The 15,946-nt window shown below is 42.2% G+C and overlaps 1 protein-coding gene across 1 annotated transcript in view; it reads right to left on the bottom strand.

Annotated features, from left to right (window-relative positions):
- Positions 1 to 15,946, bottom strand: part of vps8 (VPS8 subunit of CORVET complex) — a gene marked incomplete in the record, with an annotated part of 39,073 nt that overhangs the window by 8,145 nt on the left and 14,982 nt on the right. The window contains 22 exon segments of the mRNA XM_014001634.1: positions 352 to 525; positions 697 to 786; positions 970 to 1,111; positions 1,223 to 1,269; positions 1,471 to 1,560; positions 3,722 to 3,820; positions 3,948 to 4,032; positions 4,470 to 4,552; positions 4,649 to 4,705; positions 4,870 to 4,989; positions 5,601 to 5,672; positions 5,890 to 6,006; positions 6,168 to 6,240; positions 6,497 to 6,539; positions 6,645 to 6,696; positions 6,806 to 6,895; positions 7,159 to 7,381; positions 7,768 to 7,814; positions 11,166 to 11,255; positions 11,350 to 11,396; positions 11,569 to 11,659; positions 12,002 to 12,037. Coding sequence (XP_013857088.1) covers positions 352 to 525; positions 697 to 786; positions 970 to 1,111; positions 1,223 to 1,269; positions 1,471 to 1,560; positions 3,722 to 3,820; positions 3,948 to 4,032; positions 4,470 to 4,552; positions 4,649 to 4,705; positions 4,870 to 4,989; positions 5,601 to 5,672; positions 5,890 to 6,006; positions 6,168 to 6,240; positions 6,497 to 6,539; positions 6,645 to 6,696; positions 6,806 to 6,895; positions 7,159 to 7,381; positions 7,768 to 7,814; positions 11,166 to 11,255; positions 11,350 to 11,396; positions 11,569 to 11,659; positions 12,002 to 12,037 — 1,968 coding nt within the window.

Genomic DNA, 15,946 nt, shown 5'->3' with positions numbered 1-15,946 from the left:
CACACACACACACACACACACACACACACACACACACACACACACACACGTTTCTATCCTCATTGGGACTTTGCTTTGATTTCCATTCATTTACTGATCATATCCATAGCCTAACCCCTTACCCTAAACCTAACCTAAACTCCATTCACACCTCAGTCCTAACCTGAATCCCTGACCCACCAACTGTATTTCCCCCAATGGGAACCAGGCTTTTGTCCCGATAAGGAACAGTGGGTCCTCACCAGGCTGTGTGTGCCAGGAAAATTGTCAAAAATCATCCAAACCAGGTAACAAAAACATGCACACACACACACACACACAAAAAAAAAAAAAAAAAAAAAAAAACCTTACCTTTCTCTGGTCCTGGTCAAATTTCTGACAGTTTCGATGACATAAAGAAATGATGTTATTCAGCGAATAATTTACTCTTGTCAGCTTCACATCACTGTCTGTCTCCTCTTCATTCTGTCTATCCACTCCTCCTCCACTCTCAGCAGTGATGGCACACAGACTTTCCTTTAGTGTCTTCACAAAGAGAATAAGAAAATGTGACAAAAGCTACATAAAACACCAGCAGCTAAAACAATATATCAAAATATATCATAAATATAACTGTAGCTGTATCTCCTTGTTATTTATGTGTCAGTTTGGAAAACAGATTAATTATTAATAAACCCAGTAAAGACATTTAGGTACCTGGAGCAAGCCGGCAAATGCTCCATGAATGTCTCCCTTCTTCTCCAGCAGGTAGGCTGTAGCCTCGTTACAGTGGTATTTCTTCGTTATCTAAAGATTAAAAAACAGTAAATTATAAAAAGATCACACTTTACTACATATTAAAGCTGTTTAAGATGTTTACATCACAAGCACAAGGCAAAAAAATGAACTATAAAACTATAGAAACATGAGGCCCAACATCACGCAGCGATGAGCCTGAAACTCTTGGCCCAAATATAAAACAATTAATACTTGTATGGCTTCCTCAAGTCTGTAGTGTTGGGAGGTCTGGAGGAAGTTCAGGAGTTTTTCGGGGGCAAACTGGCACATTAGGTTGAGCAAAAGTTCATGAAGTTCAGACTGAACCAAGGTGGACCCTGAATGAGATCCTTCTCTGCAAAAGAAAGTCAAAAAAGAATGAGAGGGGCAAATAATACATGAGCAGGGAGGACAGAAGCTCCCCCGATTAAGAACTGTATAGAAGAGAGCAGGAGGCAAACCGTACCGTGGCTCCAAAAGACAGCTGAGGAATGTGAAAAGTAGTCGGTCATCCTGGAGAAACATAATAAATTCTTAAATTACACGTTCAACAGTAAACATGGCACCGCTGTTCTTATTCCACTCATTAAAAAGGACTGGCTTTAATGCTAATTAAATTACTACTTTAAAAATATATTGTTTCTATGTCTCATATAAATACAGATACTATGCATGTCCAGTTTAAAAGTGGTAAAGGTGATCTGAAAACATCACCTTGATCTCAGAGATTATTGGCTGCAGCTCGTCTGCGAAGTGCCACAGCACGAGGTCGGCTTGTTTGCTGGGGTCGAGGCTCACCAGCTCCTGGGAATACATTTTACACAATCATAAATGGACAAGATCAAACTGTAAAAAATGTATTAGATCGCTAAGTTTCATAGAACCATTAAAAATAGGATGAACTCTTATGCAGAAAATGAATGGGCCTCATGCAAGAACCGTTTGTACGCACAGATTTGTTATTAAGTTGTGCTTACGAGTGATTTAGGAGAACTTGTGGCATTCACCAATGTTTTCGTATTCTAAGATTTTTTTCAGATACGAACAAATTCACAAGTGGTCCAGACCTGTCATATATATATWTTACGAGCAGTCAGTCTGCTGTTATCCAGACGGGTTTTCTTCACTAATAACTTTATATTTCGTTAGTTTGAAGATATTTTGAGTTGAAAAGAAATTACACTCCATAATTATGTTGACAATAGGCTATTCTGCTTGAATTAGTTATAATTTTAAATGTAATAATTTAGACTAACAATATAAACTGTCCGTCCGTCCGGCTTAGCCGGGATCGGGTCGCAGGGCAGCAGCAGAGAGACCCAGACTTCCCTCTCCCCAGCGACACTTTCCAGCTCGTCCTGGGGGACTCCGAGACGTTCCCAGACCAGAGGGGATGCATAATCCCTCCAGCGACTCCTGGATTTTCTCCAAAGTGCCAGACATATTTTGAAAACATTTTAAAATGCTATTTGAAAATATTTCAGAACCGCAACTGAGACCACTTGCACGTATGGTGCGCGACGGTGTGGCTACTGAATAAATGAGAATGATTTWACACAGTTGTTTATACTTTTAGCAGCTCTTTTTATTCCACAGCTGACCTGCTAAAAATGACAGATTTTCTTTTCTGGATCTCTGACAGACGGACTTCAATCTCTGAGCTCGTAAAGTTTTTCTTTTTAATTATCGCTGTCATTTTCATGAATGGACACTTCCTTGTATCTGAAGCAGGAAACATAGCCTTATATGGTGTTTTTGGGGTGGTAATTATGCTAATCTCCTTTTACGTACACGAGGAGCTGGATATGAACAGGTGGAATTTACGCAGCTCATTTACACCCTTTTCCTGAAGATAGAAGAGTTTGTTGAATCTGACGTGGCGTGTTCGTACGAACCCTTTGTACGAACAAAAGTAAGAGAAATTTAGGAAAAGAATACGAACATGTTCTTGCATGAGGCCCAATGTTTCTCAGAGAAAAGGCAGAGTTGGTCTGAGAAATTTCCTTACTGTCCAACTTTTTAAGAACCATTCATCGATCCATTTTCTGCTGCTTATCTAGGACTGGGTAACAGAAGAAACAGTTCCAGAAGAAAAAACTAGATATTCTTTCCCCGGCGATGCTCTTCAGCTCTAYATAAAGTGTCCTGAAGAAGATATAGAAGCCCTTAAATGATTTCAGGATCCGCACTGAAGACTTTTTCCTGGAAAATCTCTGAGTAGTCATCCTAATCAGACACTTGAACCACATCAGCAGACATCTTTTGATGAGGAGAAGCAGCAGCTCTATTGAGCTCCTCCCCATATTATGAAGGATTAGCCCACCTGTCTTACAGAGGAAGCTCATTTCAGCCACTTGTATCCTGGATTTTATTTTTTCAGTTATGATCCAGACCTCATGACCACAGCTGAAGGTTGAAATGTAGACAAACCAGTAAATCAAAAGCTTTGCCTGATGACTCTGCTTCATCGCCATTATAGACCCAAGGTCCTGATCCACTGGTCAATCTCCTGCTTCATCCTGCCATCACTCGTGAACAAAACTCCTAAGCTTGAGTGAAAGACTCACTCCTGACCCAAAGAGAGCTTCCCACCTTATCAGGTTGAGCGAAACGGCCTAAATCTTGGCTGCTTCACACTTGGACATTTGTTTTAAGACACCATTATCTACAAAAAGCAAAGATGAGACCCCGAGGTTTGCAAACCAGGCACTGTACTTTCCACAACCACTCCTAAAGATCGTGTCCATGAACACCACAAACACGACTGGAGAAAGAAGACAGTCCTGACAGAATCCAACCTGCACCAAGAATGAGCTTAACTGTGAGATGAGAACGTGGACACAGATCTGGCTCTGTTTATACTAAGATAGCCCTTAAAGAACTCATGCTGTTTGTTATTTTTATGATGACACAGCTAAAATAAGCAACAAAAACAGTTTGCAGGTCTGTGTGCCAATGTACCAACCTGGATGTTTTGAAGTACTTTGTTTTTCACTTGTTGTTTCTCCTCACAGGTATAGCCGGGCATGGACATTAGATTGTGTATGTAGCTGAAAATTTCCAACTGACACAAACACACAGAAAATGCTACCACTTGCTTTATTCAAATAGGAAAATATGATACCAAAAATATACATTTGCTTTTAGAATATTTTCACCAAATTTTCTAGTAAATACAAACAACACAATACCTTTCGGAGGGAATCTCTTAAGTAGCAGTCGATGATCCGGTCATACATGTGTTTCTTTTCATAAAGAAATTCACAGATTTGGTAGCTGCAGAGTGAGACGAGAACAAAAGACGTGAAGACTGACAATACAATGCAGTAAAATAACAACAGTAGTTTGTGATTTATAGAATGCTATGATATATTTTGTTGTTTGTTTGTTCTCTTAAGTGCTAGCTCAAAAACTCAAGTTTATTTTTTTAAGTTTCTTTTTAAATTCACTTGCATTGACTCCTGTTTCTGACTTTATTTTTTATGTAGCTTTCCTATGTTGAAGTCATGTTGTAACTGGAACTGGATTTTGTCTTTCTGTCAGAAAGACAGCAGGCAGTTTAGGCTGATAGTAACATCATGTCATCATGTCACACTCTACCATACGGAGCACAGGGGTCCCTCAGGGATGTGTGCTTGGTCCTTTGCTCTTCATCCTGCTGACATGTGACTGAGGTGAAGGTTAAAAATTGCTATCTTTAGTTTATGACTCACTAGTTGGCTTTCTCTGCTAAAGTAAAGAGCCTTTCTTCATTAAACTGGACCACACCTCCGACCTGCAGCAGTTCCAGTAAAACCTACAAAACCATTAAGGCAAGGAAAATAAACATTACTTTATAATTTTTAAACTGTGATACATGCTTCTAGAAGAAGAATTCTATCTGCATTTGTACCTGCTGCCTTTCAGTGTGCCGAGAATCATCATCTGGACAACATAGGAACTCTAGCACCTGAAGAGACAAAGCAAAGGTCATTTTAACACCAAACTAAAGCAAAAAGATAAATAAATACACAAAGAGAAAATACATTTACAATTGTGCCTGTCTTGTGCAACATTAAAAATGACGGCAGATGATTTATTATCACACAGTTGATAATGTTAGCAGCACTGTACCTGATCAAACAGATTCCTGTTCACAAAAAGTGTGTTGTTTGGCTTAGCCAACTGGCGGGCCAGAAAGGTGAAGAGACCGCCCACTTGGGACGGAGTGAAATCTGGGTTATCCACCATTATCTTTATCCAAAGAAATAATAACAAAGATAATAAAAATAATAAATAAATAAAAACAAAGGAAACAGATAATACTATAACCATGTCTTTTTAATACATTTTACATCTGTCTGTTCCCTGTAGGAGCCTTCAAAGTGGAACAGCTGCCTCCATCTCAGCCTATCCCAGCATCCACTTCTGTCACACCAGTTGTCTGAATATTCTCTTTCACTACACTCACAAACCTTCTCTATAGTCTTCCTCCTTTCCTCCTCACTGGCAGCTCCATGTTCAACATCCTTTGTCCAATATCTCTACCATCTCTTCTTGCCCCCAGTTGCTCTTCACCTCTCTTGCGAAATCCCTGTTGATTTGGATGGTTGACCCCAGGTACTTAAACTCATCCAACCTCTACATGTTGAAGCTTCACTGTAACACCTGTCTCCACACATGAATGGATGTTGTCTTTTCTCTACTATCTATTCCTCTTCTTTCCAGAGGAAACCTCCATCTCTAAAGATTTCTTTCCACCTGTGTTCTACTCTCACTACGGATCACAAGTAGTTAATATGCTGCTATAACATTTATGTAATATTGACAAAGTCGGTTTCAAAAACAGCATTTTGTGAAATTACCTGGAGTAAGATGTCTACTATTCTCTGCTGGTATTCAAGAGCCTGCTTGTCATTCTGGAAGTCATCAAATGTCTGCAATAAAGTGAGACTCAAGCCTTAGCTGACAGACGATAAACAGATAACAATAAAATCAGTAGAGCCATACATGTTTGATATTGAGTGAAATCATAAAAAGGAAAAAAAGRTATTCATACAAGGTACAGGCAAGAAAAGTATTACCGTACATTCTTTAAGCCTCTGAGGCAAATGTTTAATAAAACAACAAGAGCAAGATTATGAAAAAACTCACCATGGCGAGTACATTCAGAAATTCCCGTGTGTCAAAATGAAGGAGCGTTTGAATAAATGGGAAAACGTCTTCATGTGAGGCGTTGCCTGAATGGAGACGAATCAGGAACTCAAACACCTAATCCAAACAAAGAAAGAAGCTTTTATATAGAAAACCTTGTTTTATAATTATATGACTGGAGCCACAACTGTGATAAATTAGTGATGTTATTGGTCTCCTGACAAACACTGAACACAGGTGTACCACAAGGCTGTGTAATTGAGCTCCAGCCTTATTACCTGATGCTTGACTTGAACCACTAGATCTTCAGGGATGTCTCCCAGTGGATATGCCCTTCCAGCAAGACAGCAGCTACAACCAAAAGAAAACACATGCAGGCATATCAGAGCACAACACAAATCACTACCCCCCCCCCCACCCCAAAGTTTAAACACCCATTAAAACCTGTACAGACATCTAGCACAAAAATGTCTCATCACTCACAATTTATTGCACTATGTGAACTCCTAAGTGAAACATGAACCATTTTACAGATAGTTACCTAAAGCAACTCTGAAATAAAGTGATTGAGTAAGCAGTAAATCCATATTAGTCTGATTTACCTTACCTTATATAAACCAGAAGTTTGTTCCCCATCACCACATCCTCATCTAAAGAAATGTAAAAAAACAATGTTAAATTTAAAATTTTTACTTTCCTCTGAAATATTTTTGATTGTCAAGAAAGAGAAATTAAAAGGATCTTATTCTACTCACCTGTTAGGCTTCTCCCCTCTCTAACTCTTGGACCAATCACTGAAAAGAGTTTCTGAAACATGAAGTAGACTATTACTGTATACTTCCTGGTTTCTCACATTTTCCTTAGAATAATTTTGATAATTTACCAAAACGAATTAACTTTCTGGTACAGAACCTACCTCCATTGGTGTAATGTAATCATTCATGCCTCTGTTGAAGATGTAAATCACTGCATCATAGAGCTGGTTGTTCCAACATACTTGAACCACCTTGACACATACAAAGAAATTTTCAGTGACATAAATAATCAGAAAAATCAAAAAATTGCAATCATATGAGCAATTAGCCTTGATCCTAATGGTTTTTTACATTAAATCAATAAGCAAAAAAAGGTCCAAAGAAGATTTATGTTTCTATTAATTCATAGACAAAAAAGGGGAAAAAGTTTAATTAAATCTCTTTATCATGTATATAGATACTCTTTGCATCGCTGTTGTTGGTTTATTCACAGGTCTCAAATACAAGCATTCACCTGTTGCATATCCAGATTGGTAACATCTAAATGAACAATGCATCTCTCTAAGCTGTCCATCATCCCACTGTCATGGTAATGGGCCAGGAGGTCCTTCATTATGGGTGTGGTCAGGTGACAGAGGCGGTTGGCGACAATGTATGACTCCAGAGACTCCAGAAAAACGCCCTTAGCAATCATGTTCTCCACCAGCCGTGGATAGAGCTGGTTGAACAGCAGGTCACTGTTCCAGAAAACACAAATTACCTTCAACATCTTGAACTTTTTCCAATCTAAAAGACAACTTTAAGGTGGATCTTGAAGGTAAATAACACTTTTTAAAAAATCTGGACTTCAGTGTTTTAGTCAGATTGTTGGATTAAATTTCCAGTCCTAAAAACTGAAAGACAATGTTCATTTCAGGCTTTTTAAACAGGAGAAAAGCTGCTAAAATCTGCTAGTGAATCCAAACAGAAAATCAGTCATCTACATGGGGTCTGTTATCTTGCAAAGTGCACATCCAGACCAGTCCAACAGGATGTGATGGACAGTCAGCATCTCACCATGTCAAAGAGCTCTTTGACTTTTGTTTGTGTGTTTTAGGTGTATGATTGAATACAGTCTACTTACGCCTTCTGTAGCAGCAGGCAGTAATCCACCAATACTGGAATCACCTCCTGAGAAAACCACAAAAATTAGGAAAGAAATTAAATTGTGGACAACATCAGGTAGGTGGAATTATCATTTCTTGCCAGACAGTTTTACCTAAAACATTTTACACATGTTTATGAATGAAAAAAGACAGATACAGTAGTAAGAAAAAGAAAGTGCACACTTTTTCAACTTTAGGGTTTTATGCATCAGAGGGTCATGATAAAAAAAATTAGTTATTACCAAGGTAACACACACCTCTCACATGGAGAAATTTTGGCCTTTTTTATCACTTTGTTTCTACAAAGACTAGAACAAAGGTCTCCAAAATGTTTAGAAATGATCTTTAATCTTTCTCAGATTAATTATTAGTTATTCAGATTAAGTAATTCTTCCTACACCTGGCTACCCCCAACCCAGAGAGAGCAATCCACTCTTTTCAGACTGAGGACCATGGACTGCGGATCCTCATCCCAGCCGCTTCGCACTCGGCTGTAAATCGCTCCGTTGAGCTGAAGATCACGGCTGCCCTGAGAAATTCTATCCATAAAAGTTAGGAACAGAATCGATGACAACAGGCAGCCCTGGCTGAGTCCAACTCCCACCTTGAAGGGGCCCAACTTACTGCCAGCAATGCGAACCAAACTCTTTCACCGCTTGTATAAGGACTGAATGTCCCGTAACAACGGACCCACAATCCCCCCACAGTTTACCTCGAGGAACATGGTTGAATGCCTTCTCCAAGTCCACAAAACACATGTAGACTGGATGGACAAACTCCCATGACCCCTCGAGGACCCTAGTGAGGGTAAAGAGTTGGTCCAGTGTTCCACAGCCAGGATGGAACCCGCGTTCTTCCTCCTGAATCTGAGGTTCGACCAACGATTGGACTCTCCTCCACCGAGGAGGCTAAGGAGAGTGATGCCCCTATAATTGGAACAAACCCTACAGTTACCCTTTTTGAAGAGGGGAACCACCACCCCAGTCTGCCAATCCAGTGGCACTGCCACTGACGTCCACGTAATGTTGCAAAAGTCAATAAAGACACGAAATCCAGAGTCTTAAGGAAATCAGGGTGGATCTCTTCCACCCTGCCGTGGAGCCTTTAAACTGCCTCAGCGTCTTCAGCCCCAGTTATGGGCCATGGCTGCTGTATTTCCTTCAAAATCCTCTGGAAGCATCAAAGATGGACTTTTCACACATAGCTTTTCCACTGTGGATTCAATTGTGTTCAATAAATAATGGTAAACGGACAGTACATACATAGTGCCTTTCTATCTAACCAGGATACACAAAACGCTTCACACTGCAATCTGTGTCCTCATTTACCCATTCACACGGCAATTATTATCATGTTCAAATCGATCTATAGAGACTAATCAGTGCTTCAACTGAGGCAGTTGGGGTTCAGTGTATTGCCCAGAGACACTTCGACATATGAATGACTAGTGGGGAATCGAACCGCCAACTCTCTGGTTAGAGGACCCCCCCCCCCCAACCCACTCAGCCACAGCCACCCACAAATAATGACACTGTGGAACTTGTTGCAGGTTTTTGTACACTTGTTGTTGGATAATAATAATTTTAGAACCTGGTAAGATCAGGGGTCGGATTTATAAAACTGGCGTACGCACAATATGAGCCCAGAAACTTGTGTACGCCACTTTTTACACCAAGGTTGTGATTTATAAAATCCAAACTTGACGTGAAAATGTGCGGTGCCTCACGCCAGCTCTGACCCATGTGTACGCTCATTTTGGAGACGGGAAACTGCGACACAGATGGTGAAGTGAGGAATTAGAGCCACACTGTGTAATGATCACTGTCAGATATTTAATTTACCTTCAGAATCAGACTTGGATTTTTTTTCCAACTTTAACATCAGTTTTCTTATCAGTATTATTTATGCTTCTGCTGCTGAGCCATGAGGACCTTTCAAATAAAAAAAGACTTAAATCTTAAATAAAAGTTCCCGTGTGCAACTCCCTTCATCTGCATCCTCCTCAGACGACCCTGACCCACAGACCCCTCCCCGACAAGAACAGCAGGACAGCAAAAGTCACGCTTTGGATACACGCGCAGGGTGCATCCACCTCGCCAGTGTGAATGTTATAAAACTTCACGTTTAAAGTCATTTAAAGTCCGTATTTGTAACCATGCGCGCGAGGGATGGGGGGTGCGTGCGTGTGTGTGTGCGCGCGCGGGGCGGGGGTGTCTGCCGCGAATAACAGAGCAGGCATGAGGGGGAGAGGATGAGGAGAAGAGCAGTGGACTTAATTCTAATTCTAATTTTATCTGACTTATATAATTTAATTTTTATTGTTTTTATCGTCCTGCAGGCTCTGAGGGACAATTAATTTGAAGCTGAGATTTGTTTTTTATAAAAATTGTTAGATTACTCTAAAGCAAATTGAGGGAAAATCTGTGTCAATTACAGATAATCTGTTCACGTGAGCAGCTGTCAGTCAGCACCTGTCATCCTCCAGACGCACGATGGAGCGTGTCCGAACCAATCATTTTTGTAGATATTGATCAGCTGACTGATTTAAATACACCTTAACATTCATGAGGTACTTTGCATTGACTGTTTATGGTTGAGTGTGGGCGTGTAGAGGGTAGAACCTGAGGCGGGACCTCGTGCGCAAACTCTGACGTGCGGCTGTGATTTATAAATGAAAGATGCGCAGAAACGTGCGTACGCACGGTTTTATAAATCTGATTTTTTTTTGGCGTACGCCATTTCCRCCTTTTGGCGGTAYGTTCACTTTTAGTATGGTTTCCACGCAATCCTTTATAAATGAGACCCCAGGTCATTTTTATTATGTCCGAATATTTAAATCATTAAAGACATGAAAGAGGATGCACTTCCTTTTTCCCACGACTGTCTCTGACCATTACCGGTGGCTGTCAGTCTATTTTGTTTCAACTGAGTACTGAGACAACATGTTTCCTCAAAAGGGAAGCAGGAGCAGTCTTTAAATGAGGACATGCAGCACAGGGCCTGCTGTTTAAACACGGTGCAAAGACTGTTTACTCAACACACTGAGAATGGTCTTCTCTACAGTTTTACTCATGTTGATGCAAATTCTCACAATCCGCAATCTGCAATTAATCATCTCAATAGWTAGAATTAGTTATCCAATGTGGGTACTTGAGAACAAATATTCACATCTTTTTGCGTAAAACTTTGATTCCAGCTTGTATCTGGTAATCTCAATATTCAGTATAAATATGAACACACGCTTGTGAGAAAGATGAGGTCTGACAGAGTGAAGAATTTCCTCCCTAAATCATTTTTTTCCTTACTGCATTAGTGCAACTAATAGTTGCTTACCTAACATTTTAAAGATGAGTTTCTCACAGCACATTAAAATTACCTGGAAATGCTGCTCCATCACTTGGATCTTGCCGTGTTCTGGACATTTTTTCAAAGCGCACTCTGCAAACTGGAGAAGAATCTCGACCATCTGTGAACACAAAGTTTTCTTCAAGTTCGAACCTACAGAAATGTCTAACAAAGTGGATGCATCCATTAAAAAAGCAAAACAAAACTCCTTTAACCTTGTCACTGATAACAGCTTTCCTTTTCTGTGAATCTCCATGAAGACCTCGAACAAACACAAATAAAAGTAATGTTATTAGCTGATCAGAAAAGTTTCCTTTTTCAAGATGTGAGGGAAACGCTTGATATAACATTAMAATTCCCTTCCCTCTCACTTTGCTAGCATGCATCATGAGACTGATTTCAGGCTGCTGATGTGGGATGCACATTTTACCCACCAACCACGGCCTTAGCACTTCCTTCATGAAACAACCAGGCCAAACTGAGAGCCTCGACAAAATCCTCCAGTTTCAGCAAACAGTCAATGCGCTGGACACAGGAAAAAAAATGTTAATTAACTTTTAATTTTATTTAGTTTCCAGTATTAATCTAATTCAACTATTTCCACATTCATCCATTCAGCACTTTCTATTCTACAATATATTGTTAAAATCCACCTTTAAAAAATACATTAGTGGATTTCAACATGAAGATCAGACAGACAACTTCTCATTTATAGAAGAGATTTAAACCTGGACCTCCTCATCTTTAGATTTGTTTGATTCTGGTTTCCATCACTTTTATTCTTTCTTAAAAAAAATTTCCCTTGAAGTTATTGCAGAGTTCTGACTGCCATTGATGTGACTTAAAGTGACCGACAATGATATTTACCTCTTTCCAGTTCCTTAGTGACATGATGTGAGCCGACTGCAAACAAAATAAAACCAAACTGTTTTAAAACAAAATACAGAATTCCCGTTAACTCTCAACTATCACATTCGTAGTGTCCAATATTATTACAGCAATAAAAAAATACCAATATTTATAAGTAGGACACAACAGCTAGTTAAAAAAAGAGATTTGTTGTTTATTTTCCCTCTAAAAGATTAATTTAGCTTGAGGTTTTTTGTGAAGCAATAACTTTTAAAAATCACAATCAGCCCTGACCCTCATCTCCATCCATTACACCCTGCTTGCTCTTTTCACTGCTCTCGTGCATCTGTTGCTTCCTCCTGCTTCTACTGACTTTCATTTCTCTTTTTTCCAGTGCTTACTTCCACCTCCCCAGGCTCTCTTCCACCTGCTCTCTACTCTCACTGCAGATCACAATGTCGTCTAAACATCATAGTCCATGKGGACTCCAGCCTGACCACATCTGTTAACCTGTTCAACGCTTCTGCAAATACTGAACACATCTGTCACACCCACTACACATCTCACCACTGTCCCACTGTCCATGTCCTGCATTAACCTCTCAGAATTCTTCGCCACACCTGACTTCCTCTTACAGTACCACAGTTCCTCTCTTAGTACCCTCTTTTGCTTTCTGTAAATTCACAAAGCCATAAGCAATTGAAGACAAAAACATTAAAATACTCAGATTATAAATTAATCATCTCCATATTTATGTGTAAAAAAATCCCTTTGTGTAGTTCCTTTTCAGTCATTTCACTCAGTACAAAACACAGWTGTATATGGGACACGCGCGCCTGGCTGAAGCCACCTCTAATCACGTCTCTAGACCGGTGATGTGGTGACGTTGAATGTCGGGTGACAGGCTCCGCCTTCACACTATAAGTTAGGAGTCACCAGCGTCATTACTCAGTTCTATCGCCCTTCACCTCGCGATTGTCACCTCTAAACCTGAGCTCACATAGCTGCTGCTAGTTAGCTCAGCTTCAAAGGTTCTTAGGCTAGCTTTACTGGTGCTAACCGCGTTACCTGCTGGTTCGTGTGTCTGCCGCTCGACGCTACTTAAGTGACCTTTATTTTCTGCTGAAAATCTGTTTTGTTGTTCACGATGAGCACAAAACCACCTTCGAAGAAGCCGAAGTCTTCTGTTCGCCCCTGTCCTCAGGGGTACGGCTTTAAGCTTCATGAGAAGGACCAGCATGAGGCCTGCCCAGCCTGCCTAGGAATCATTCACACTCGACGGGCGCTTGTGGAGCCCGAATCCTGCCGGGCCTGTGCTGGACTTTCACGTCCGACACTGGAGAGGAGAGTAAAAATGGTGAAAATGCTAGGGGAAACTGCTGTTTTATGACAAGACCCGCTGCTCTCCGAATCCAGCCAGACGGCTCAGTCCGACGAAGACGAAGTCCGGTCGAAGCCCCTGCTGCTAGCTGGGCAGACCAGATGGAGCACGAGGCGGCCTCACCCGACATCGAGGGGGGCGAGACCCAGTTTCTACTGGATCTAAACCGAGAGGGTGGACCAGGATTCGTCCTTCTTGTCCCTGTGCCGCCGAGCTGCTGCTAAACTGGAGGTACAGTGGCCCGAACCCCCACCTGCTCAAAAGCCATCGAGGTTCGCAGAGTTTTTATCTCCCGTCTGAACCGGCTGATGTGAAGCACCGTCTGCCTATRTTTCCGGACTTTGTGTCAGAGCTGACGTCTTCCTGGAGCAAACCGCTGTCCATCCGCGCCTTCGTACCCGGACAGGGTCAGTACTTGGACGTGGAAGGGGCAGACCAAGCAGGCCTGGTGTGCATCCCTCCAATGGAGCCTTCTTTAGCCGCTTATTTAGCTCCGTCTCACAACCAGGGTGTGAGCGGGCCCACCCTGCTCCTTTCCAAGCCCTGCAGATTCTCTTCGGCACGGCTGGAGAAAATCTACAAAGCCCAAGGTAACACCGCCCGTGCGCTGAGCTCCGTCACCATGCTTCAGGCCTACCAGGCCTACCAGGCCATGGCCTTGGCTGAACTGGCAGCTCAGATGCCRCAGGAAAAYCCCCTTTTACCCCTGCTGAACGAGAACAGACTGGCGTCAGACCACATCCTGCGTGTGTCCCGCTGTGCAGCGCTGGCTCTGGGGAAAGGAATGGCTTCTTACTGTGGTGGCGCAGAGGCACCTGTGGCTAACACTCTCAGACGTTCCCGACAAGGACAGAGCGGCCYACTTGGATGMACCRAWAACGCCTACAGGACTGTTTGGTCAAGCGCTTGACGTCATCCAAACCAAATTTGAACAGAGGAAGAAGCGAGCTGAGGCACTTCGCTGCATCATCCCCAGACGCGACGCGAGGCCCAAGGCCCCGAGCACATCCAGGTCTGTGTCTCATCCTCCTCCGTTCAAGAAGGTGGCGACGCCCGGGACATCAAAGGCCCAGCCCGCCGAACCTTCCAGCAAGCCGCAGCCTCCCCGTCAATCGGCATGGAGCAAAGGCCCCACTCCGCCGAGTCAGCAGGACAGTTCAACGGCTCGGAAAAAGAAGTCAAAGTCCTCCTAACAGCAGGACTGTCTTCACAGGGACTTCAAAAACAGAGAGACAATGTTCAGCTGCAGTTGAAAAGACATTTAAATGTTTGTGTTTCAGAAACCGGCCCCAAGAGGCATCGGGTCTCCTCTGTTAGTGTCCCGAAAAATAAACAAAAAAACATGTAGCCCCCTCCTTGGGTGCAAATTGTGTTTTAAAATGCAAAACTTTAATAAAYAGTTCTGCAAATGTTTTCAATGTGTCATTAAAGAATTATCTTTGTGCACAAACGAACACAATAAGCTGCGGGCGACAGTCAATAATATTGTCCCTTCCCCATCCAGTGGAGGGCAGCAGCAACACATCTCCAACAGTAAGGCAAGTCAGTCACTTAGCAACGCGACTCCCTCTCTGGGGCGCATGTGCACCCTCTCCATGGGTACAAAGAACTGTAGCTATGGGTTACAGGCTGCAGTTCCGCATCAGGCCGCCTCGCTTTCGGGCCATTGTAAACACAGTGGTGACAAACGAGGCAGTCGCCATTTTAAGAGAGGAAATTTGCACATTGCTAACAAAGAGAGCTATTCGAGTGGTTCCATCTGCATAAACACAAAAAAGTCTGTACAGCCATTATTTTCTTGTTCCGAAGAAAGGGGGCAGCCTGCGGCCTATGAGAGTGTTAAACCGGTACCTTCAAACATACAGGTTCAAAATGTTAACGCTCAAACAGCTAATTCACTCTATCAGCCTGGGCGATTAGTTTGCGAACATCGATCTAACAGACGCCTATTTTCACATAGCGATTCACCCGGAGCACAGAAAATATCTCAGGTTTGCCTTCGAGGGTGTAGCCTACGAGTATCTGGTGCTACCGTTCGGTCTATCGCTAGCTCCTCGCACCTTTTCAAAAGTGCGTAGAAGCTGCGTTGACTCCCCTCAGGGAAAGTGGAGGTCCGTCTGTTAGCATATTTAGACGACTGGGCTCTGATCGCAAGCTCCAAGGAGCAAACATTAGATCAGCTGTCTCAGGTTCTGTCACACATTCAGGCTTTAGGGTTTTTAGTAAACACTCAGAAAAGTCTATTAACACCAAGTCAGCAGTTTTCGTTCCTCGGACTAGAAATCTGCGCCTTGTCAAGCAGGGCTCGCCTCTCAGAAAACAGAGCCGCGTTTCACCGCTGCTTAGCTCAGTTTCAACTGGGACGCAAACTGAGCTTCAAAACCGTACTACAGTTACTGGGAATGATGGCTTCCATGATTTCAGTAGTACCACTCGGGCTGTTAAAAATGCGCCATTTTCAGYGTTGGTCTCAGTCCCACAGACTGTGCCCATCTCAACACAGACACAAAAAGCTAACAATAACTGCTTCCTGCATGACAGCTCTCAGCCCCTGGAGGGAACCCGGCCTCCTGTATCAGGGT

This window comes from Austrofundulus limnaeus, unplaced genomic scaffold (assembly GCF_001266775.1).
Source record: "Austrofundulus limnaeus strain Quisiro unplaced genomic scaffold, Austrofundulus_limnaeus-1.0 Scaffold0, whole genome shotgun sequence".
NCBI classification, from domain to species: domain Eukaryota; kingdom Metazoa; phylum Chordata; class Actinopteri; order Cyprinodontiformes; family Rivulidae; genus Austrofundulus; species Austrofundulus limnaeus.
This window is presented reverse-complemented; position numbering and strand designations above follow the sequence as displayed.